This window comes from Phoenix dactylifera, chromosome 2 (genome assembly GCF_051530095.1).
Source record: "Phoenix dactylifera cultivar Ajwa chromosome 2, Ajwa_hap1_PhDact_Kaust_v1.1, whole genome shotgun sequence".
NCBI classification, from domain to species: domain Eukaryota; kingdom Viridiplantae; phylum Streptophyta; class Magnoliopsida; order Arecales; family Arecaceae; genus Phoenix; species Phoenix dactylifera.
Genome location: NC_143191.1, coordinates 30,321,361 through 30,347,009, shown reverse-complemented (window position 1 = coordinate 30,347,009; position 25,649 = coordinate 30,321,361). Strand labels below are relative to the sequence as shown.

The 25,649-nt window shown below is 37.2% G+C and overlaps 3 protein-coding genes across 4 annotated transcripts; 1 reads left to right on the top strand and 2 right to left on the bottom strand.

Annotated features, from left to right (window-relative positions):
- Positions 1-395: 395 nt before the first annotated feature.
- On the bottom strand, positions 396-8,841 carry IBR1 (indole-3-butyric acid response 1). Its single transcript, XM_008805272.6, has 6 exons — positions 8,616-8,841; positions 8,385-8,501; positions 4,039-4,173; positions 3,835-3,960; positions 1,082-1,183; positions 396-687 (listed from the first exon to the last, which is right to left on the bottom strand). The coding sequence occupies exons 1-6, from the start codon at positions 8,745-8,747 to the stop codon at positions 538-540; spliced, it is 762 nt and encodes a 253-aa protein (XP_008803494.1). The 5' UTR covers positions 8,748-8,841; the 3' UTR covers positions 396-537.
- Positions 8,842-12,082: 3,241 nt separating this feature from the next.
- LOC148714666 (NOI-like protein) lies at positions 12,083-18,641 on the bottom strand. 2 transcript variants are annotated; one of them, XM_089928870.1, is made up of 4 exons: positions 18,470-18,641; positions 12,976-13,503; positions 12,571-12,774; positions 12,083-12,399 (listed from the first exon to the last, which is right to left on the bottom strand). In XM_089928870.1, exons 1-4 carry the CDS (start codon positions 18,473-18,475, stop codon positions 12,364-12,366), a joined length of 774 nt encoding a protein of 257 aa, XP_089784996.1. In that variant the 5' UTR covers positions 18,476-18,641; the 3' UTR covers positions 12,083-12,363. The 2 variants fall into 2 exon arrangements, with proteins under 2 accessions (XP_089784996.1, XP_089784997.1); XM_089928871.1 differs by having other exon boundaries at positions 12,976-13,497; positions 18,470-18,638.
- Positions 18,642-22,204: 3,563 nt separating this feature from the next.
- Positions 22,205-23,047, top strand: LOC103717043 (non-specific lipid-transfer protein 1-like). The gene is made up of 2 exons (XM_008805273.6): positions 22,205-22,608; positions 22,770-23,047. The coding sequence occupies exons 1-2, from the start codon at positions 22,256-22,258 to the stop codon at positions 22,777-22,779; spliced, it is 363 nt and encodes a 120-aa protein (XP_008803495.2). The 5' UTR covers positions 22,205-22,255; the 3' UTR covers positions 22,780-23,047.
- The last annotated feature ends 2,602 nt before the right edge of the window (positions 23,048-25,649 follow it).

The window sequence follows — 25,649 nt, the reverse complement described above, 5'->3', positions numbered from 1 at the left end:
ATTGGGACATAAATTCCGTTGTCATGCAATGACACTTCCATCTTAAAGAATTTCAGAAAGGAAAAGGCTATAAATCACTCACTGCTGATCGCCACTCAGTTCACAGGGTATGCGGAAGTCTCCGATTGGCTGAGTGCAGGTGGAGCCCGACTGACACCACTGACCCACCAACCATGTTTAGCCCCAATCCCTCACTACCACATCCCAGGTGAAATGGGCAGTGATCATTAGCCCGTGAGTAGAGGAGCATTCTTTGAGAAACCCAAGGCAACTCAATACTCTATAAAGATGGTATCGCTTGTGTGTAGTAAATTAAAACCCTACAAGGCACAAATGGACGATATTAAAATGATTAAATCGTCCAAAATATGCTAGAAGAGGGCTATGACAGCGACTTACTTAAACCCTGTGAAATGACATTTATTAGCTAGACTTTGGGACATACGGAACGTAGATTTATCTTTTTTTCAGGAAAGAAAAGAAGTCTGAAGAACAGCAAATATAACTGATCACAACAAAGCCGGAGCTTCAGAGGGATTAGAGTCTTGAAGGCGTCCCTCCAGCAACCACGAGGGTTTCCCCAGAGATGTATGATGCATCATCAGATGCTAGAAAGGCAGCAGCTGCAGCCATGTCTTCTGTTGTCCCCAGCCTCTTAAGCAAAGTTTGTTCCTCAAGTGTTTTTCTCTGCAGATATACTTCTCATTTAGCATATGGTAGATCAGCAATAAAAGGAGAAATATTTTTGGGAAACTGACTAATGATTCTACGCAATGAAATTGATGCTAAAACTGGGTTATTTAACATTCATTCTCAGTTGTGCATATACTCTGAAACACATTCAAGAAGAGGTTTGCACTAAATGTGGAGCCACTATTTGCAAGTATGAGACTTTTGCAAAAGATTAGTGCAGACAATGGATCATAATGGTTTCCTAATCCATCATCTAGAAAGCACTAAGGCATTTATCATCTATGTATTTCTTCTTTAAACATCTGTAATATGTGGACAGAAATGACAAACAGTGCAATAACATTAAGACCTAAAAATAGAGAAAAATACATATGCTCAGAATACTTACAATGGTTTCATCTCTTGTGAGGAAATCAGCAAAATGCGTGGGCACAAATCCTGGAGCTACACAGTTAACACGGGTGTCTGGACTCATCTCAGCTGCAAGGGCCTGGAAGTGAACATATAAAAAAATATTAACACATACTGCAGGAGGGTGTATATGAGCTAAACTGTTATATAGTGCTACATCCATCATTTTTGACTAGATTGATAGCAAGTATGAGGGATCAAATGAATTGCAGATTACATGACAGCAGCTACAGGCAAATATGGCTCTACTTATCTACTATAATAGATATAGTTTTCATGAGGGAAAATATGTAATTGTACTCTTCTAACAAACAAATGCATAATTCAAATATGTTTCAGCATATTTATAATGTTAAAACATTTTAATGAAGGAGATGCTTACTATTGCAAGAGAGCCTACCGGTTAATTAATTCTATAACAAATAAGAAACATACAAGACATAAAAATGTTACCTTGCAGTTAGTCAAAACCAATACCAAGCTAGTAATCTACCAAACAGGTGCAAGCTACCGGTGTTTTATATATTTTATATCATGCACATCACTGCTACTAAGACTTCTTACTCTCAAAGGAGGTTAGCTCATTTTCAGTTCTGCTTAGGCATGTACAAGAGAAAAATCTAGCCAAAAACTAAGTAGATCATTTAGGATGAGACTAGGAGAACCCTCTCATGAATAAAAACACCAGTTCAATATAAAGACCCCATCACTCCCAACTGTTGACATCATGCATTGCTTCCACTCCTACATTTAAAGAAAAAAAGAAAGTGTAGGAGTTGGTTTTAGAAGAAAATAGAAGATACATAATACATATGGAGCACTGCATAAAGATCATGCATAAGGAATTAGTATGGAAGATATCAAACATCCCAAAAAAGACAAACAAGGAGAATGCTATCAAATAAACCTCCTGTCTTTGATTTTCATAGGAAAGATCATCTTTATCCCATTCACACACAAGTGCATGAATATCTCCTTGTGGTTCCTTACTTTTTTAATAGACTTTGCAGGCCATAACCTAGGTAGCCATATCGTCTACTTAGATCCTGTAATTGCCTGGTTTGGAAATTTGGTAGCAATAGGTCCAGAATACACCTTAAAAATCGGAAATCTCAAAGACCCACAAGCAAGAAAAAAGAAAATTTAATTAGTTTATTGGTGCGTTCTTCTTACCTGGTAAGAATCATCTCTTAAGATGGGATATTTTCAAGGAAAAGCAGAATGTTATAGGAATATATAAGGGCACAGCAACACCTTATTTTATCTCATTTGATATTTAGAACCTCCAACCACAACTACCAGAAATATAATTAAGAATGCAAAGAACAAGGAACATGACATCCTTATTCTCCATCAATTTATCAAATATATCACATTTTCCCTTCTTCCAACTCTAAAATAACCTCTTGTCTTTATTAAGTTCATCTCCTTGAGATTATTCATTAAGCTCAAAAACATTATGTCAAGAATTTACCTTTATATTCACTTTACTTACCCATGCTAATAGCTAAAATTGTTCAGTTGTTACGGGGAAAAAACCCTTCCATATTCAGTATTAAGAAAAAAAAACATTCATCTAGCAAAGTTTTTAACAGTAAAACACCTGTCCCTCTTGCTTAATCCTGCACATCTTACCTCATCTTTGCAGGTTATAGTAGCATGAAACTTCTATGGTGGCGCAACCACTTTAGAAACTCTCAAGAAACTCACGCCAACACTCACTTCCTAAGTGTTTCTTATTTTAACTCTTTTCAAGAAATCCTCTTCACCACACCTGCGCCTGCAACTGATCTCGCTCGAAAAATCCTCTTTACCACACCTGCGCCTGCAACTGCTCTCACTTCAGGTAACTAGTGCACAGCTCCTCCAGCATGACTCCATTCATATTACCATTGTAGCAGTCTTAGCATAGACTGGCAAATCCATCCACACCAAGTTTACGATTAAAGAGGAAAATTACAGCGAAATCTATACAAATTGAGTGCTAATCTTTCTCTCAATATTTCCATTACCTAGCCACCATTTTAAATCCTCAGTAACCTATTTCAGTTTTCATCTGACAAATCTAATAATACTCTAATATCAACCTCATCAAAAGAATAAAGAATTTTATGTATCAGACAGGTTTACCATGTGGAAAGCCAACATATCTCAAAGCAAGAAAGATAGTACAATTTCTCAGAAAGCCACTTAACTTTGGAATGCAATGCAAGAATTGGAGATAGCAGCTATGGTCTACCAGCTCTTACCCATGACAATCAGATTTACCAATATTTTCTTCTTATACATGTACTAGAACTTCTATAATATGTTTGAAAAAACAAAAAAAGTAAAATATCTCCTTATAATAGACACATTGGATATCAATAGGTACCATTTAGTGAAAAGTGAAATGATATAATCAACCGATATGGTCTGGCTGAATTTGTCTCCTTCATTAGCAAGCATTCTTTAAACGTATGGAATATCTAAATATTGTCTTCTGAATGATAGGTGAACCTCAAACATACCTGCTTTATAGGAAAACAGGAACATTTTTTTTGTGATAACTTAAAAAAACTTAGTACTCACCAATAACACTATTTTCATAGGGTCAGCACTATATGCTTTTGTTTTTATTATGGGAAGTGATCATCAATTGGATAGTAAACTGTAGAATTTATTAAATAATCATTCTAACATGCAGTATAACATTAGCTAGAGGCAACACCCATGTGAGAAGATAAATACCTTAGTCAGTCCCAGAAGAGCTGTCTTTGTAACGCCATACATGGCTAGTGCAGCTTGTGGATGATATCCTGCAATAGATGATATAAGGATGACTGATGATCCCTTACGCAAGTGTGATACAGCATCCTGCAACACAAATCCAGGTAAAAGTTTAAAACAATGACTGCAGAATTAAAAATAAAACATTGTTAGTATGTGACGTACCTGCAACAGAAGGATTGCAGCCTTCACATTTATCTCCCAAAGTTTATCAAGAACTGATTCTTTCGTATCCAATATGCTATCTGCTGTTGGATTAGCAGCAGCATTGGAAACAACTATATCTATATGCCCATATTTCTGCAATGAAAACAATTATAGATTTCATTACCATAACATTTATGAGAAATTTGATCCAGCATTATCAAGCCAGAAATAGACTTGACGAGAGAAGAAAGCCTAATGCCTACTCACCAAAGGCCTGAAGTGCTGGTACATATATCAAATATGCAGCACATATAGATTTCAGGATTTTCTGGAAGTGCAAACTGAAAAGATCTAAGTGTATGCAGATTGCAGAACAAAAAACAGAGGTGAAAAACATGGAAAATATGGAAGGCACGGACCTTTAATCTTTCTCCACATTTTTAGAAGGAGTCGTCCAAGGTGCTCTGTTGTGAAGTGACGAGTTCATTTTTGGTTGGTGTTTGGAAAGATGACTCCTCCTGAACTATTTGTCCATTCGTGAAACTATGCTGATGTCTAAGGTTTCCTAAGCACTTCTTAGGTTTCCTTTTGTTTCTTTTTTTAAGTAGAATATGATGTCTATGCACGAATACATCATTTTGGGGCTTGGGATAGCTCTATTTACAATTTTGAAGCAGAGTTCATCTTGGGGGTAAGGTTTTTGAATCCACAGCTCTCAATCTTCAAAAAACAAGAAAGAGACTAATGAAGTGAAGGGATTGGATTCTGAGGCGTATGATAATTCCAGCATTTTCTAATTACTTGGAACATCAATGAAATCAATTGCAGCCCTTGAATTATGAAAAATATTGGATTTCATCATAAAATAAGTTTATATTTATTTTAAAATTATTATATTATGTTGCATGGCCCTTACTTGGCCACCAGGTTAGTCCTTTTTAATCACTTGTCCATCAAAATAGTTGGCCCACAAATAATTTATGCTCCAAGTTATCTTTTATTTATCTGGTTCCTTAGCATCTGAGTCAAGGTAGGCTGTAAATATTGTGTTATGGGATGGCTAAGGAGGATAGTCTAAAGTATGTATTGTATGAGTTTGTGTTGTTAAGGAAGAAAGTTGTTTCTTTCCTCTTAATCCTCTGTTGTCTTCCTCTCATTCCCTCCTCTCTCGTCTTCTTTCTCTACTATTTTCTACTCTCTTCTTCAATCCGTGAGTTTTCTCATGTGTCAAGTCCATACACGCATAAGCAGGCCATCCCCCTAAGTTATCCTACATCAATTTGGTATCAAAGCAAAAAGATCCTGCATATATTCTTTCTTTTCTTTACATTTTTGTTCTTCCCTGATATTTTTCATCATGTCATCAAATAGTGAACTATGTTTCAAGCTCGAGTTTCTTCATCAAAACATAAGGAAGGACTCTGGGTTTATGTGCAATGATTTGGTATCAATTTACACCAGGTTAGTAACTCTCACAATGTTTTGGTGTTAATGCCTGCCAGGTTGCAAGCGGTGGCAACAACTTTAGATGTTAGACAATGCCTTCAAGCATGGTCATCTTCTCTAGCTTTAAATCATCAATGACCTACAAAGCAAATTCGTGTAGTGCTGTGCAAGTCCAAGTACATGAAGCAACTCCAATAAAAAGTCCTGCAATCGAAAATCCACTGAACAAGGATGTTGTTATTGAAGCTAGGTCTATCAACGATCTTGTAAATGGTGAACCTTCACATCAGAAGCTTGCAATTGAACATACATCATGTCCAAAGAATACGATTCAGAAGCATGCAAACATCGAAGAATCAGTGGCAATTTTCAAATAACAAAGACATGGATGGCAATCTTTCAAGGATTGTGATCATATCACAACATTTTGAAGATCCATTTCATGTTGATTTTATGGATTCATAAAAGCACACCATCAATCAAATGATCAAAAATCTTCATGGTTGAAGATCCAAGAGCACCAAAACAAACCGCTGAAGATACAATCATAAGAAAATTTTATGTTGGCCTCCATTATCAAGTCTTGAAGATTCAAAGGTGGACTAAATGTCAAAGGGACATCAAGATCTCAAGGACGAGATTCACACAGCAGAAGCAAATGATGAAGTCAAGGGCTCGGATCGTGAGGCACAATTTCTCTTATGATCATTTGAGCCCTCATCCAATTGCTTGGAGCACCAATGGATTCATTTGCAGCCCTTAAATTATAAACAGTCCGCATTTCATCATAAAATAAGTTTGTATTTGTTTTAAAATTAGTAGGTTACTTGGCACTTAAGCAACTTAAATATTAAATTACTTGGCCACCAAGTTAGTCTTTTCTTAATCACTTGTTCTTAAAAATACTTGGCCCACAAGTAACTTGGCCTAAAAGTTACCTTTATTTTCTTTGGTCTCTAAGTATCTAAGTCAAGGTAGGCTAAAAATATAGTGTATGGGATAACTAAGGAGGACAACCTTGAATCATGTAATATATTTCTGTTGTCATGAAAGACAGTTGTTTCTTTCCTCTGATCCCTCTCTTGTCTTCCTCTCACTCCCACCTCTCTTTCTCTTTATTATCTTCTTTTCTATACTCTTCTCTACTCTCTCTTCTCTCTATCTAGGATTTTTCCTTGTGCATTAGGCCCATGTACGCATAAGCAGGCTATGTCCCTGAGTTGTCCTGCATTGGAGAGAATCTGGACCAAGCTTAAGTTGTTTGTTCCTGCAACCAAAACCTCCTATACCTCCACAGAAGACTAGAAAGTTTTACTGCAGCATTATGAAATATGGAGGAACCACTTCATACAGTAAGTTAATTTTCCATAAATCTTGTATGATATCTATATCCATATTATTCATACTGGTCTTATTATTTCAGAATGCCATGCTTATGCATGAATAAGATTGCTAAGCTATGCTCAATGCACAAGACCCTCATGAGTTTGAAGTGAGAGGTAGCACTACTTGCAGTCAACAACAATAATAGGTTGACTCATCAAGTTGACCCATTACTCGATCAAGACATTTCGACTCAGCTACCTAGTGGACTGACTCAGTGTGCGAAACAGATCTGGGCATAAATAGCAAGAATTTTGAATGATTCAGTCAAATCTGCCACTTCACAAGTCACTTTCCACTGAACTAGTTTACTTAGCTCTTAATGTCAGTTTTCACAAGTTCAAATAAGCTCCATGACCTGGCAACATCACAATTTGTTCATGGGTCACTCAGTACTAGAACAACGCACTGCATTGTTCTTACAAAATCTTGTGCCTCTCTTTAAAGAAAATTTAGAGAAAGATAGAAACAAGTAGGGTACATTGTCAAAACTAGGGGTGCCATAATTAATGATTTAATGATATGCAAGGCCAGAAAACTGTAGAACCGAAAGCAACATGCTGGAACGAGAAATCCTGACTTTCCCTCTGTATTATTCTTGAATCTCAACTGCACCATCATTTTTAAAACAACTTTTCAAGTAATACAAGAGGAACATTTTACACCATCAACTGATGATTCTATTCCTTCATCAAAACTATTAGGTAATTTAGGCTTGTTTTCCCAGCTTAAGTTTCAAAGTTCCCAATATTTCAATCAATATTTATGTTATCCCCAATTTCTTTAGAGCCAAGTCAGAGTAACAGATCTGTTGCAGATTTGATTGCTATCCAGTCCGGATGCAATTGACTTGTCAAAGATTTACTCCATACATCTTGACTTGCATGCTTTTGTGGCCAAAATATTTTGCACTCATTTCTCTTAGATGTTCCTTACACACACACACACATATATATATATACACACACACACGTACATATACACATATATATATACACACATACATATACACACACATATATATATATACACGTACATATACACATATACATATATATATATATACACGACATAGATATATATTCAAAATTTCAAATAGGATGTGAACAAAATCACGACTTAACCATTTGATTAGGTCGGCCCACATGATTCAAGAAATTTGGACAATCTGAGTTGAGCCGGAGACATGGGTTTTCCAAGACTAATACTTCAAAATCCAATAAAAATCCTTTCCTAATATGCTGAACTCAAATATTCCATCCCAAATCGATATAATCAGCAACTACACTGGATGAGAGTGCAGATCGAACCATGTAAAAAAGCATGACTATTAACAACTCCAAATAGGCAAGAACCAAGCGAAGCATTAACTATGACCAATACCCCAACATAAAAAATTACCCTAATTTGCAATCCAAGAAACATAAACCCTCACAAAACTTCACACCTTTAGATCAATTATACAAAAAGGTCACAACTTTGAGGGGAAAAGATCCATTTTCTTGCGAATTAACCAAAAGCAAAGGATCTGTCACCTGAACGGTCTTGTCGATGAGGTCCTTTCTTTGCCGGGGATTTGAGACATGGCAGACGACCCCGGTCACCTCAATTCCCTTCGACCGGAGTTTCTCGACCGCCTCATCCACGTTCTTCTGCTAGCCCACAACAAGAACCACAGATAGATAAGAAAGATAATTAGCCGAAGATGGAACAAATCGCCACAACTTATACGAAAAAAGAAGAAGAGAGGAGACGAGAGAAGTGACCTGCTTTCGAGAAGAGACGACGACGGAAGCGCCCTCGAGGCCGAAGCGCTCGGCGATGGCGAAGCCGATCCCCTGGGTCGAGGCTGTCACGATCGCCACCTTGCCCTCCAGTCTCCTCGCTTTCACCTCCATCTCTCTCGCGCGCGCGCGGCCGGGAAGGAGAGGGACGAAGGACGATCCGTAGCCCAGGAGTTGTGCTGCTCCGGCCCGACTCCTAACTCCTTAAAAAGTAGATTCTAGCCGTCGGATCTATGCTATGATCCCGCGGTCTGTGCATCGCTTGCTCCGCCCGTTCTTGGATCGTGGCACTTGGGCTTTGCTATTTGGATATTCCCAGCCGAGAGACCGAAGTGGGCCAAATCATCCGGCCCACAACGTTCGGAACTCTTTCCCCGAAAATTAGGTGATTAACATTAAGTTAATTAGTTATAAAATTCTTGTTTAAGAGTGATCTCAGATATTTGTGGATTTCTTGGTGCAGTGAAAAGTTTTGAATGACTTCAGTAGGTTGGTGTAAATCCCAACTTCTGTTCAAACAAAGTCAGATCCAAACCCGAAAACCGCCTAAAATATTAGGGTTAGGATTTGCTAAACTTTGATTCCTTTATAGGGACTAGATATAATGCACACGCCGATTCGCATAGGGCTACCACTAAAGATTTAGAACATATATCGAAGACTTTAACTTGGAATAAATACAAATATATCTTTCTTATAAGATTATTGAAATTTAGTTAGTTTATTATATTTTTAATCTAGATAAGTTTCATTATAGCTATTAATTCATGGTTTTGGACATGGAAATCTTATCATGCATATAGTTCACTAAACCTTTCGATATTGAACTCATCAAAGTCCAACAATGTTGAAAACCTTTTTTTTTTAATAGAGTTTTGGCATGGTTTAAACATCCGAGAGAGACATAACTAACAAGAATCATTAGAAACTGAAAAATTACAAAATTCAGCAACTTTTGTATATTGTGTAAAAATTCAGTAATATGACATAGAGCTTGAAAACGACAAACGGGGAATCTTTCCCACCTGTAAAAATGTTACCGTTAGGAGTCCTCGGCATTTGGCATAAAAGGGGACAATTTCACCAACAAAGAATTGGTGATCTTATTATACTCCAATATAACACCTCTGGAGGGTCACATATTGGCAGATCGATTACAACTCCATACAGGTAACAAAAAAGAAGATCACCAAAATATACCTTACATTCCTCAGCATTTACCACGTATGGAACAAAAAGGATTTTACCCAGAGATTTTTACAAATATTGATCATCCCTAAAAATCATCTTTTGCCGCACGGACCTGTTGTTTTTTTTACCACCAACTTCTGAACAATTCCCTGAAAATTTGAAATTGAAAAGCGAATCAGTTCCAAAAAAATAAATGGCTCATGTAGCCCATGGATTATCATCGTCCATAAAAAATACTTCCATGCCATAAAAAATAATTGGTGTTGCTCTAAGGGCGTTTAAATCAGAAGGTGTCACAAAGGATTGCAAGGGAGTCACAATTGAGGGCTCGTTTGGTTCGTGGAAAGCATTTTTTCTTCTAAAAATATGATTCCTGAAAAGCAGATTTTTAGAAAGAGAATGCCTGGAAAAGTACTTTTGGTATGTTTGGTTGACCATTAGAAAGTGACAGATTTATAGAGTACTTATGTTTGGTTGACCATCAACTTTTCTGAAAAAGTTATGTATAATTCCTATTATACTCTTAATAAAAATTAGGTCTTTAATGCCTCTTTAATGCTGAAGGGCTTTTTAAAAAAAAATAAAAAACTAGATGATTCCCGGCTCATGGAAAAGTAACTTTTCCATGTTGATGAGAAAGACTTTTCCATGAAATGTGGGAATCATATTTCCATGGGAATACAACTTTTCTATCTCTCTCTTTTGAAAACTCCAATCAAACAAGAGGCATATCATTACTTTCCCATTGACCACACTTTCCCTCCTTATATTCTTGCAAACCAAACGAGCCCTGAGAACCATGTGCTCGTCCTTGACCCATTCGGAAAAGTCGGGCCACCTTTAACCCACCCTACAGGTACATCTAAATCTTTCGACCTATCTTATCTTGTGCGATGTAGAGTTAGACTGGATGGGTTGATCCTAGTAAAATTGCAAAAAAATTTCGAGATATATCAAATAAATAGAATAATAAAATATTAAATTTTAGAGTTTAACAAAAATTTTAAGATACAGACCATAGCAAACCAAATATTCAACAATAATACAAACAACAAATAAAGTATTATTATTTATAAAATCAAAAAATACCTTGAACTAAGAAAATCAAATGGCTGTGTCATTAGCCACCTTCGCTCCCAAACCACTGCAGGTTTGGTTTTTTATATGCATCCATGTCTCTCCGGCTCTAAATGGGTCAATAAAATCTGCCTTATTAGAATCATATAGGATCAAGTATCCAACTGGGTAGTATAAATTGCCACCCCTTCATCACTCGCAAGGCCATTTATCCTTGTAGAGAAAGGCATGGAGCTCCACCGAGGGAACACAGAGAGCTATGTTCCAAACAAAAACTCAAGAGCCTTGTTTGAGCTAGTCTCGAAATGCCGCTTACCAAGGCTAGTTCAAATGTTGCTCTACGGCGTCATATGTGCAGTATCTAATTCAAGGACCAAAATGTAGTTCAAACTAGAACTTCTAGCTAATTTTGTTTAAGTTTCATCCCATCTGCTGAGATTAGTTCAAATGTTTCTCTCTTTCAACTGATCGCATCGCTTAATATTAAGAGGAACCAAGCACCCCTTCCTTGTTTTGACTGAACTTGAACACGCTACCATTAGTATTTAATTTTTAGTCCTACACATATTTATATGAGATTTACACATGCCTGCATTTATATTGCACACACAAATAATAACTCTTGTATACAATTATATTGCCCATGCATACAGTTATACTATCCCTGTATACACTTGTACATGCGTGCGCAGAGTTATCTATAACTGTGTATATATTGGGATATAATTATATACAATTGCTAGGGACTTAAAACTAAAGAAAATTTGAAACTTGAGATGGATGTTAAAGTCCCCGACAGCAGGTATTAAAAGTTGCAGTCCGGTCAAAGGTGAGACTCAAAATATAAATTAAGAGGTCTTAAAGTGTAAAGCTAGTAAAGAATAAGAACTTCAAATTGATTTGGCTTAAGTTGCATAAAATTTAGCTCCAGCAATTGAAGACTAGCTCAGAGAGTTGCTTTGGGAAGGATATGTAAGAAAATATAAAATATATAAATTAATTTATCTCATCCTATCAGCTTAAGATTTTGGGACGAGTGGTGATTTCAATACTTTCGGGGGAATCTGCGGGCCTAGCCGCAGAACATGCCAGAAACAAGAGCTTTTTATCAAATATATGTGGTGAGTAATGTTTGAACTGCTCTCGGAACGCCGCATGTTGCCCACGCGAAGGTTACAGTAAAGTTTCATGTCCCGGCCCTTTGTTATTGTAGACTTTTATTACAAAAAAACTTTAATCCTTTATCCCAGTTTCTTCTTACTCAAGTGGATGCTATCCTCTTGTTTGATAATGATTTCAAATCAAAGTATATGCTCACTGTAGCAAACAATCTCTCTCTCTCTCTTTTTTTTTTTTTTGATGTAAATGGTGGCAAAATGCCTTTTGATGTAAAGGGTACAGTCTGAAACTCGGATGAGAAGCTTGTAAGAAAATATTCATCAAACATTCTTGCAGTTGATGATCATTCTGCAGCGGTAGGAAATAAGCAGCAACACATCTGCAGAAGGATGACAGAGATGAGGTGAAGAGTGGTAGAGGAAACCGAACCAAATGGACCACGTCATGTAATTGGAAATTTTAGGTACCATGCTCATTGTAATTTGCTTGTCTTGGTTAATATTCTCCTATATTCTGTATTATAGAATTATTTGGAACTAAATTCAGATACCTTCGATTTTGAGGAAGCGTGACTGGAGTTATGCTGCCTTTCTGGATACGTCATTGTCTTGGCTGGAAGTGTTGGCAAATTAGTTGCAGCTATCTGCTTCTCTTCTTTAACTTTGTTAAATATGACTGTAAAACTCTCAGCTGATTTGGGATCTGTCTCATCCCAAGAACCAAATCTCGGCACCGACGGGGCTCTGCGTTGTGGCTGTGCCAATGGAGTGCAATAAAGTCAGCTAAAAGACTCGAGCAGCATATAAATTGTATGTGTAGTCTGAAACATCATGTTTATCAATTTCAACATTTTATGCTTTTCAGAAATCCATAATGTTCTCCTCCTTTCAAAATATTCACAAGTTGCAGCAACAAAGTCACTAAACATTAGAAATGACACACAGCAAATACTTACAGCTTTGCCCTCTAGAGAGTTTCCTGCTTCTGGTATAGCTTCATGCAGTGGTAATGGTGAAAAGCCATGACTACCTTCAGCTGAGTCCTTATCTGTCCTGCGACGATGTCGAGGTTGCAGAAGTGAGTTATCGGAATTGTTCTTATCACTGCTAGGCACTGAGAGACGGCTCCCACGGTTCCTGCTTCTCTGTGGACCCATATTGACTCTCTGGAAAGTAGATCTATGAGGCAGTGGAGCTTCCATGTATCTCTGAAATTCACCATCTTCCCTGCTGTTATGTTTCCTGTGATGTTGTTTCACCACATGATAACCAGTAGATGTATCATTGTGGTGTTTTTGGCTACGTTTGTGATCTCGAGCAAATGTCCCGGGATGGTAAGCTTGTGAATTTTTTTCAGGATCATTTGGGTTAAGAATCTTTGATCCAGCGCCTTTGTCTCTGCGCACCATCTCAAAATATGTAGTATATGGAATATTTTCGCCATCCCAATTTCCAAACTTTGGTGCATGAGCAAGTTGCTGTAACTTGTGATGCAAACAATATATAAGAATGGCTAGCTAGCCATTTTAAGCTTTGAAAAGTCCTTAGCTTCTTATAAAATAGAAATAAAAAGGTCCTTAGCTACACTAGATCAGGGAAGGGGAGAGGAGGAAAAAATCCTACTGATGCAGAATTATTGGATGAGGACCATCGAATATTTAACAATCATCGGCCACCATGAAAGGAATTTTTATCATGAGACATTTTGTCCTAATTTTGCACGACATAAAATATGCAGTGGTGCAGTAGATGTACTTACAGAAATCTCAATTAACTGACGTTGCAAGGGCAAACTTCAATATTAATAAATGGAACCAAATGTTCGAATCATGTAACTGCTAAACTGTAATTACTTTACTAGAAGTTTCAATGTGGCGCATAATAACCTTTTGAATATTAATAGTACAAAAGGTGAGCAATCAAAATAGAGATCATGTGGACATTAGTAAAACAATGGAACTAACAAACTAAACTTCTCTGGGCACGAATTTCATAAAAAGCTTCTTTGGGCAAGCACTGGCTAACTGAGACAGCTTTGATATTCCTATGGCATATCCTGACCAAGCCCCAATTGATTGTTAATTCCAAAAGGGACTAAATTTTTCACATTTCATTTTTGGTTTCTAGGAATTTTGAAGAATGAAGATGATGAACTGTTTGGACTATCAATTTGGATGGCCACCATTCATTTCACTATTTCAGAGACCTGCAATATGGCTAAAACAAAATACTGGTAAACTTAATAGGAAATACCATTGCTCTCACCTTACAAGAACTGTTAACATCAACATCTGTTTAATAAGCCATTAAATGGTTGCAACAAAAAAGTAGCACTACTGCTTTCCTTTTCCTCCCAGAGATCTCTCTAGATGAGTCAATATCTGCTTCTAAATATCTTCCACAATATAATGCATCTCTTATAAATCTTCGCATCTTTTGTAGCCTTCTTTCTTGACATCCTTTTAAACATACTAATTTACATCGAATGTACATTAAGAAAATGGTAATGTACATGATAACCATGTTCAGGGACTGTACAGATAGCACTCGCTAGGATGCCCTCCAGCTACATCTGATGGGTTAGTTTTCACTTTATTTGTGTGCACTCCTCTCTCCAAAGTACTGGACCCACCATTTGTCTTGTTGGAGGGAGGCTAATATGCAATCCTAATCAGCAATCTAGACAATCAAATCTTGCCATGGCATTCATGTAGTTAGATATCTGAATTTTCAGAAGCTTGCTACTTGAGAATGACTGTTCAGCTTCCACATACATTATTGTCCTAGATAGACAAATATTCCAGCTCAGAAAACTTTATTCGATCCAATGTACTTTCAGTCCACAAAACCCCAGCTGAAATACTCAAAATTTTCAACCTGTAGTCTTCTTCAGATGTGTACTTTTCTTCGCAGTGGATTCAGAACACCTGAACATATCCTACAAATTGTTTATTTACTTTACCGACCTGATACATATGGTCTGAGTAAAAGTCCTTTTGAAGCAGTATGATCTTGAATTTCTATGGACTAATATTCAGGCAATCAGGTTACAGGGTTTCCTGAATGTCACCCAGATAACTTCAGCACATAACTTCGGTGGGTGTTAGCAGGCCAAACTAAATAGCAGATAACTTCAGCAACCGTGCACCAATTTTAAGACATACAGCTAACCTAAATGCACATCACAATGAGTCGCCTAATTGGTAAAGACATCAAAAAATTATCTGAATATTTAAATTAAGGTCCTCTTTCTAATCCTTATTTGTGCAAATATATGTTGAAAATAGCTAGGTTCGTTTTGGAAAGTATCAACTAATATAGAATTCAATCTCTCACTAGGTTTCTTTCCAAAGTTAGCAACAAAATGGCACCATTAAATAAATCTTTGGCTTCTCAACATTTACTTTCTTCAAATGACTGACCGCAAAAATCTCCGTATTGCAAGCAAATAGCCCCGATCTTGTAGCTTTGCCATTCCACCTTAGTATGTTCTTCAAGCAGAACTTATGGAGGTCAGGTTCAAATCTATATAAATCTAATCATAAGCACCACGATCGGCCCGTGATCAGTCCTAATGGATCCGTGCTGTAGTGCTCCCTAGTCCACATAGGTTACGGATCGGATCCGCTCTGATACCATTCGTAACAACCCATTACCTCACTCCAAAAAGGCTAACCGAAAGGTATTATTTGAGTCTTTGATCCTGTATAAGTACCCAAGATCTACCTAGCGAATAAACGATGTGGGACTAAATACACGCTAGCTCGCACGGGTCTTCATAGTAATACCAATTATTTAATTAAACACTTACACTAACTCCTTATTTGCAGTCATTTATAGATAGGTCTCTATCTCCTTTCCCTGACACTCCACCATGATTGGAGCTCCTCTCCTTGCACAACCATGTCTCAAACCTTTGTTGCATGTCTCACTACCATCTACACGTTGGTGGTTCTCCAACAGTTTGCTGTTAAATAATATAACTTGTATGCCTCCTTGGATATACTCCTTCCAGATTTACTCTTCAACGGATTCTTAAATTGCTGGATATATATTTGCTTTAAAATGAAAAAGTACAAAGCGAAAGAGAAAAAACACTTATCGAACACTTAGTTTGGAACCATTTAGCCTCTTTTTTTTTTGCATATGTTCTTCTTCTCTCTTGAAAATGTAATTCATCATTGTTATAAATATGATTAATCTTCAATAAAAGCTGGGTGGCTCCTGTCTGCCTCCCCTTTACATCAAAAAAAAAAAAGGAAAGAGAAAAAACACTAAGTATAAGGAAGGGTTGGTTTTTTGACTTATGATGTCCACCAATACTTCGTAGCATAAACTAACCAGAAACTTGTTGTTCCTTTCTTTCCCATTTTATTTTAAGAGAATGAAAGAAAGCCTTCCATATGCCAAATGTACAAGGGCTTCTCTATTCTCCCTGTTCATTGTTGCGCAAGTGAAACCCCAATAGTCCATTTGCTATTTTGGCTTCTTTGATGCTTCTCCCATTTGATTAATTTCTCAGTTCAGATCCTCACAATGAAAAACAAAACAAACAAAAATGGCTGACAGCTAAAACAGCCTATATTCCTTCTTGAAGCCTCATGAACTTTATGCCTTTTGAGAACTAATATGGTGAGAAACCATGCCACTACAGAAGGAATGGGGGCAAAGGGGGAGTCCTCTACAAAATTTTATCGATTACTTTATAATTTTTTTGTGTTTATTTTCTTTCATAGCTCCCTTTCAGGTGCCTATTATTTATGGATGACTATCTTTGCTTGGATATTATTGATGGGAGGAATTGCTAAAAGGCCGCAACTTTGGCAACCTAGCTTAACCTCTAAATCCATCAACCCTAACCCAACCCAACTAGGTCTCAAGTTGAGATTTTTCTATCCAAATTCAACCCAACCCCATTATAAGCCAAATTCGGGTTGGGTGGATTAGCGGGTCTGGCCAGGTTAGTTGGGTTGTGCCATGTTAATTGGGTTTGGTTGAACTAAGTAGAAGTTTTACCGTACAGAAAAAGTTAGAGACATTTCTTAGGAATTAATATTTATTAAACAGAGATCTCGGTCATTCACAAATTTCAATGACGCACTTATATATTAATTTTAACATGATTAAAGAATGGCACATCTTTCAAAGAATTATGGATGGTACATCTTTTAACTAAGTTGTGTGTATATCAACATATTTGAGAGGGCGAAATCTTTCTGTAGCTTCATTACTAATTCTAGATAAACAGAACACCCTTAGTCTACTCTAGGTATGTACCTAGGACCAGAATATAACCAACAGTTCTATTATTAATATAAACTGAGAAGAAGTGGGAAAGGGAGCAACAATTAGCTTTAGGCCCTTCAGGTTTGACAAGGCACAAGGGACAGAAGGGAGGCTAAAAGCATGGCTCAAAAAAGAACCTTGTCAATTGAGTGTTTATTCTTCTTAGTCTAGCAACTATAATTTGTGTACCCTCTGGTGAATATAATCATCTAGAAGGGGGATTTCTGATAGGGATTGTATCACAGAGTTGCAATATTTGTAGCTGTGCCGGACATTGATATGTAGGTTTTCATTTTTTTTCCAAAACAAATAGTTTGGAAACTTTTCAACTGATTAAGATTTCACCCATAAATTTCTTTTTACCTTATTGTAATTCATGATTTTTTTTCTGAATTTACATGTTAGAGTACAGAAGATTGGATGGCATCCTTTTTTAAATCATACAAGATACACTGTCAAGAAAATTTAAATAAAAAATGCCTCGAAGCTTTGAAAATACAGATAATTAAGTATCATAGTTGTGCTATTGGCTGTAAGCTTCGCTGCTGTCATAAAGCTACATCCTTATCTGGTTAGCAAAAGATCGAGCATAGCAAACTACATTAAAATTATTACTAACCAAGAAGCATCCAACACACCACAGAGCTCGCCTAAAAGTTTTAAAAACATAATGCTAGATTAAGCAGCAAAATATGCAAGCTGAGACTTGCTGTAGTAATGATTTGAATTAATAGGATTATGACTAAGTTCCAGATTGTATGGAAGTGCTGTATGCTAATGATCAATCTGATGCTACGTATTTCCTATGTTTCAAAGGAAGCTCTATCACCCCGAAACACACACAAATAACAGCAGACTTACTTGCCCCAAACCACGACCTCCATGCGTCAATGTCTCAAACAAGAAACACGGTTATCCTTTTTACACATAAATACATCACAAAGCATAATACCACGAAAACCCAATCAAAATTCCATATCAAAATCACTTCGCCAATTCATAAATAAGAAAACACCCAAGATGAGTGAAAACAGCCGAACCTAAAGAGTAAAACTTTCTTCATAAGAATAAAGATGCCATCAAGATTAAACAGATCGATCACACAACAAAGCAAGATAGAAAAAAGAGCAGTGGAGACAGAAGCCAAAGAGAAGTTCTACTCACGGTCATGGTGATCCAAAAGAGCAAGTGCTTCTACAGCGCAAAACCAGAAAGATTGAAGGAGTCAGCAGTAGCTGGTTTTGAGCCTTCTGAACACAGAGTCTCATTAGATAATTTTAATGTTTATTAGAGGAAGGCGTGACGTGGAAGAGCCAACCAACACGGCACCAACCAACACCGTCCCCCACGGCAACGCATATCCTTCTACACGTTCTCCCTCAGTAAGTCAAGTATCCTCTCGTTCTTTCCCTTTGTCTTCTTGTCAGTACCTTGTTATCACTTTCCTCAAAAAAAAAAAAAAAAAAACTTGTTATCATTATCTTGCATTTCATAATGCATGGGACCAGACCGGAATATTCGCTTCCTCTCCCACAGCCATCATCAGGTGATATCTTGGATTTGACTTTAACATGCACACGAGGCTTGGTAATCAATGGTTAGACACTTAATTAGTCGTATTATCTTGTTCCGGGAGACGGGGTTGCTTGGGGTTGAGCATCTCTTGATGAGTGTGCGGATCATTGGTGGAAAGATATCAAGATTTATTGATGTTCTAGGGCTCGTTTGGTTCACGGGAAAAGAAGGGGGGAAAGTATGGTCAACGGGAAAGTAATGAGATACCTCTTGTTTGGTTGGAGTTTTCAAAGGAAAGTTGTATTCCCATGGGAATGTGATTCCCACATTTCATGGGAAAGTCTTTCCCATGAGAAACATGGGAAAGTTACTTTCCCATGAGGCGGGAATCACTCCATTTTTACTTTTTCCCAAAAAGTCCCTTCAGCATTAAAGAAGCATTAAAGAGGCATTAAAAACCTAATTTTTATTAAGGGCATAATAGGAATTATATATAACTTTCCTAAGAAAGTGGATGGCCAACCAAACATAAGCACCTTGGAAATTTGTCACTTTCCCATGGTCAACCAAATATGCCAAAAGTACTTTCCTAGGCATTCTCTTCCTAGGAATTTGTTTCCCAAGAATCATATTCCTAGAAAGGAAAATGTTTCCCGCGAACCAAACGAGCCCCTAGGCTTTAGTTGTCATCGGGACTTGATGTTTTAACTTGGAGATTTTGTTTGCTTGTGGATCTCTGGTCTTCTTTTTTAGTGATCAATTATCTCCAAATTCCAGAAAATGACTCCAATGTCGCTTGCCAAACCTTCCGAAATACTAATTGCTATTGAGAAAGTGATTAAAATTATCTTTTCAAGGTCATGCTCCTTCATAATTTTAGTGAGAAACAAGTTGATGGTGCTTCCCCTCTTGTGCTGATACCGGAGATTTAAGTAGCAATTCTTAAAGTGGCACCTAACTTGCTAGTAAATTCTTCCAGGAAGAGGGCCCGGGCCAGGGCCAGGGCCAAGCAGGAAAAGGCCGAGATTATTTGGGAGGCTTCCTCTATTTATTAAAAGTAAAAAAAAAAAGTGGGAAGCCGAAGAATAAGTAGCAAGTTGTATAGCTCCAATTGTAGATGAAACCAACCTAATTGTCTTTAATGTTAGATGATATAATCTCTAGTATCCAAAGCTACAAGCTTTGAAGGACCTTGCATTACATACTCAAGTGGATGCCAAAATGGTTTGTCCGAGGGAAAATATGGGCGAGTAGAACCTTTATGAGAAAAGTTTATTGCAATTAGGAAAGTCTTACAAGGCTCGGAGTATGCAATCCCTGAAATGAAATATACAAATATTGGATCCCTTTCCTCTATCCCTTTTCTTTTAGGATAGTGTGTTCTAAATTTTCCTAGACTAGATTAATCTTTCTTTTTACACCATTAACTTTCCACTGGAAAGGAATGCTGCATTCTATTGCCACTTAGAACCAGTCCGACCTAGATGTCGAGTTGGTGGTGGTTGTTAGAGTTTCCAACTCGTCTACCATCTAGATTGGAGAGGTCGGATAGAATCTCTAAATACCTCTACGACGATGTCTTGGTGGAGTTGAATGGTGGAAGAACGGTTTTCGACGATGCTGCGACATTGGCTCCGACTTAAAACAACAAAAAATAAGGGATTCTATCCACTAGAATATGTCCAGTGAGGAACTCTCCGATGCCTAAGTCAGACACGACTCTCAAAAAATTGGAGAATGACTAAGAGGAGTGGGGAGACAGTGCAAGAGAGTTAAAAAGAGAACTTATCTGGAGAGCCTCTAAGAACGCAATTTATAGGCGAGGACCGAAACCCATTGCCGAGTAATTTGAGGAAGATATGCTGGTTGATAAGGCACCAAATCATGTATCTCGTCCATAAATCTTTCTCACATTCTCGATAGTAGGATTTGCTCGATACATCGTTTAAGAAACAACTAGCTATACAGTTATGAAGAAAGTTTGAGATCCACGACACTTTCTGCACACCTTTTGGGTGTGACACATGGCAAGCTTGAATAGTGAGTGCACGACTAGGTGCGGAACTTTCATTAGTTAGTTTGCTATAGTCGGATAGGTCGGTTCCGAGATGTATCAAATTTCATTCGTCTATTCCTCGAGGGCCGGTTTGGATGCTTATCTTAAAACAACATAAGGGGAGGAAAAACCATCAATAATTAGTATACCGCATCCTCCCTTCCGGAAATTATGGAAATAAATCATTCCTCCTCGGAGGTGATTTATTTTATTTTATTCACAAAGTTCAGGAGTTAGGTAATGTTTGCCTTTCCAAATTCATTAAACCTCTCCTCTCTTCTCCCGACCTCACACGCCTCCTCAACCTCTCTACCATCTTCCCGCTTTTAGTCGGGCGTCAAGGTATCCGATGACAGTTTCAAATTGGCCCTAAATGATTATAATATACTGAAAAGCATTGCCATACATGAACATCTAGGGCTCGTTTGGTTCGCAGGAAAAAGAGGGGGGAAAGTGTGGTCAACGGAAAAGTAATGAAATGCCTCTTGTTTGGTTGGAGTTTTCAAAGGAGAGAGATGAAAAAGTTGTATTCCCATGCTATAAAATATCAAGCCAGAGCTAGACTTGCTCCCAGCTGATGATATCGATTCTTTTTATTTTGGTAGAAATGTTATGTGGTGTCTTTATGGTAGATCTAGATAAAAGGGGATATTTCGTAACAATTTTTTGAGCAACAACGAATAAAAAGATAATGAGACATAATTAAAAAGTCTCTAGAAAAGAATGTTATATGGTCCATCCTATCTTGCTGGTTGTTGGTGGTTGGTTACTTAGCTCTTTAAAGATCAATTCCCTTAATTTCATAAGGTTCTCCTTTGCTTTTTTTTCTTAAATTGATTCAGAACACTGCTGTGATATTTTTCATTTTTTTATCGCTAATAATATTATTATCATCATCAGATTTTCTTTTTTTTTTTACTAAAACGAATGATTCATACAATAAAATCAAAAAATAATAAATTTCAAAGCTCAACGTCAGTTTTTTTTAATAAGAAATTAAGAACCGGCGGTATATATCATTTTCATTAAAATGGCAACAGTATTCTAGTTGGGAGATGAGCGGCAATAAAATCTACCCCTGCAGTAGTAATGTAATTGGGTTTCGCCCTTCCATCATCAGAAGGCAAAAAAGGTAATAATTCATCTAGCCCAACGGCTCCATCAATTAACCATAACTTAATTCGGCGACCCAACGGTTCCACACGTCAACACCACGGCGGCCAACGCGAGCCTGCAACCTAGCGTCCAAATTTGACGCATGGGCGAATTAAAAGCCGACGCCAACCTCCTTGACCCCAACTCCTATATGTACGGGAGCCCTCCTCCCAAGTCCCATCATCAAGAAGCAGCGGCGGAATAGAGCGAAGGAGAAGAAGCCGATGGCCAGCAGCAGCGCGAGGTGCACCTTATGGGCCGTGGCGGCGGTGCTGGTGGTGTCGACGGCGGCGGCGGCGGCGGCGAAGGTGTCGTGTGGGGACGCAGTGAATGCGCTGATCCCTTGCGGGTCGTACCTGGTTGGTTCGGGCCAGGCGGAACCGAGCCCGAGATGCTGCAAGAGCGCAGGGGAGCTCAGCCGGATGGCGAGCACCGTGGCGGAGCGCCGCGCGCTGTGCCAGTGCTTCAAGCAGACGGGGCCATCCTTCGGGGTGAAGCCCGAGCGAGCGAACCACCTCCTCACGGCCTGCAACCTCAGCCTCACCATCCCCCTCAACCCCAACATGGACTGCAGCCGGTCGGTCATTCCCTTTCCATCTTCCAGTATCCAAATACTACTGTTACCTCCACGCATGGTGCCACGGTCTTCATGCTTTTGGTTACACTATGAGATATATGATGTGTTATTTTTGTTACTCACTTTGGTTTGTTTTCCTCTTTGTGTCTGTGGGCTTGCAGGATTTCATAAATGGTGGAGTATATTAGAGAGCTACGTTCGGAGGAGCATTCCTGGGATATATGCAGGAGAAGTAGGATATATTATTATAGCTACGTTCAGTGGGATGCAGTTGCTATCAGGGTGTTTCTGTTGTTGTGAAGTCCTTTGGACCTCTGGGCTTAATTTGATGTTGAATATAAAGTTAATGTCAAGGGTGTAACAGGTATATGTACGTAGAATAATTAATGGAGTTTGTAGTATAGAGTGCTTAATTAGTAACTACTTTTATTGGATGCCACTTATCTTCTCATGATCTGTATTGAGAGTGAAAATAGTAGAACAAGAAACGTATAAGTTCGCTTGTCTGATTCTCAATTTCATTTTTGCCAAGATCTCTAATTAATTAACAAGACGTTTCATGAGAGTTGGTGAACTTAAATAATTTGATCTATTTTCTCGAGGATTTGATGTAGTACTCAGAGCACACTTTGGATTCATGCAGCCTTCTCAGCCTACTCTTACATCCTCAAAATAAATGTTTCGTGACGTGGATCGATGCTTGATTCCTGGTGTAATAATTTGGCATAATAACATCTTAATTAATTTCTCATTTCCAATACGTTTTCCATTAGTTTCCCAGCATTCAGGTAATTCCTAGTTGTCGCCAAAATTACAGTGTCCACAATTATGCTTATAAATTATTGGAAGCTATTATCGTCATTTTGGGCCAGATCCAGGCCGGGTTGAGTTGAGCCCTCCTACATGATCATGATGCCAACATTGGGGCTAGGCTTCATCTGGCCCATGGAAAAAATATTAACAAATTCATCAGTGGGCTACAGTCTGATAAAAAAAAATCCCTATACTATGGAGCCCATTCTCCACCTTGGGAGTAAGTACATTGTTGTCATTTCTTTATAAGACAAACTAGTTAATAATTGGTTAAGAGAACAAATGAAAGGAGGCTCGCTGTGCTCTAGTTAATTTAGAATCCGTGACAGGCAAAGCTTGCTGTCATTTCTTTAATGGGCTTTGAGACGATCTTGTACTGTCGGAGGCCTTGCCACTTTAGCAGCCATAGCTGCCAAGCGATGTTGCCCTGCCAACTGGGGTTAGAAAGACAAAATTGTATTCCTCCATCCTTTCGAGTGCTCACCAGGTAATCCATATAATGGAATATTTAGATTTGGATGCCATTTATTTTAATCCACTATAATATTATGGAAAACTATCTCATATGTTTTGGCCAAGGAAACAACTGTGGATTTTGATTTCTCACTTCTAGGGCTGAAAATAGATCGGATACGGATCGGATATTGGTACATCCATATTTTTTAACAGATACAGATATGAATATTAAATAGATATCAAAATTGACATTTATATTTGTTATAAACTGATACAGATATGAATCGGTTATTAAGCATATCTATATGTGTTATAAACAGATACGGATATGAATCAGATATTAAACATATCTATATTTTTTTATCCGAATACAAATATAAATTAGATATTTTTATGGATATTAATAAAATTTTTAGCAAAATTTAATTATTAAAACTAGTAATAAAGATATGACATAAAGAAAAGATTCAAGTAAGAAAATATAATTTTAACAAGCATTCGTCAATAATAAAAACTAACAATAATGATATAATCATAAATGATATATTTAATAAAAAAAATATAATTTGCTGTCATCAAAAGCAAGAAGCAAAATTTTAATGAAGGCAAAAATTCAAAAATAAAAACTATAATGATATATTCAGAAGGGATAAATTTGATTTAAAAATTTTAATTTCAGTAAACATTTATTACAAGCAAGAGATATAATCATAATTCAAAGCTCTATTTTAAGTAAGAAATGGAATATAGAATTCAGAAAAAGACACAAGAAAAATCTTATATTGAGTATCCAAATGATCACGAACACTTTCTCTAGTTAACATGAATGTATACTCATCTATACTCATAATAAAAATACCTAAATACAAATATGAGAAAATAAAAAAGTCAATTAAGATGTATGTATAATAATCCTAAATAATAATCATTCAATAAAATAAATATATACTTACTTTCTTACTGAAACTCCTATATTTTGACTTCATTATAACGACACGATTATTATAAGAAGAACCATAATATTATTTCAGATATATGGCATTCAATATTAAAAGAGCTTGGATTTAAATGATAAATGATTCAAATATTTAGCATAATGCTCATAAGATAAATGATATAAGAAAAAGGATTTAAACATATAAATTATATCAAAAACACAATCACCATCCACTATAGTTAATCTCATTCAAAGATAAACTTCAAATACATCGCAACACAAATATCTTTAACAAAGTTTTATAAACTAATAAGTAGAATAGTTCCATTTAATGGAATGACATCATATGGCAATCTTCAATGCTCCAATCACCCTGCAATAAAAATAATGATTTCTCTTCACCATTTCTTAAATATTTTTAATTGCCACATTAATTTTTTTCAATCCATCTCGCACAACTAAATTAATAATATGTGCAGCACATCATATATGAAAAAATTGGCAATTACATACAAGTGTTTCTTGAAGTCTTTCTATAATATATTCATAAGAAACCACACCAAGCAAACTTCTTAGCTTCACAAATGCTTCTACCTTCAGTGCTTTGGTGAGGATATCAGCCACTTGATCTTCTCCCTTGCAATGATGTAGTTCGACCACCTTATCTTTGACAAGCTCCCGAATAAAGTGATATCGAACTCCTATGTGCTTACTTCTACCATGAAAAGCTGGATCCTTGGCAATCAAAATTGCCGACTTATTATCACAATAGATTTTGGTCTGATCACTTTGTGGAAAGCCCAACTCTGTCAACATTCTTCTGAGCCATAACACC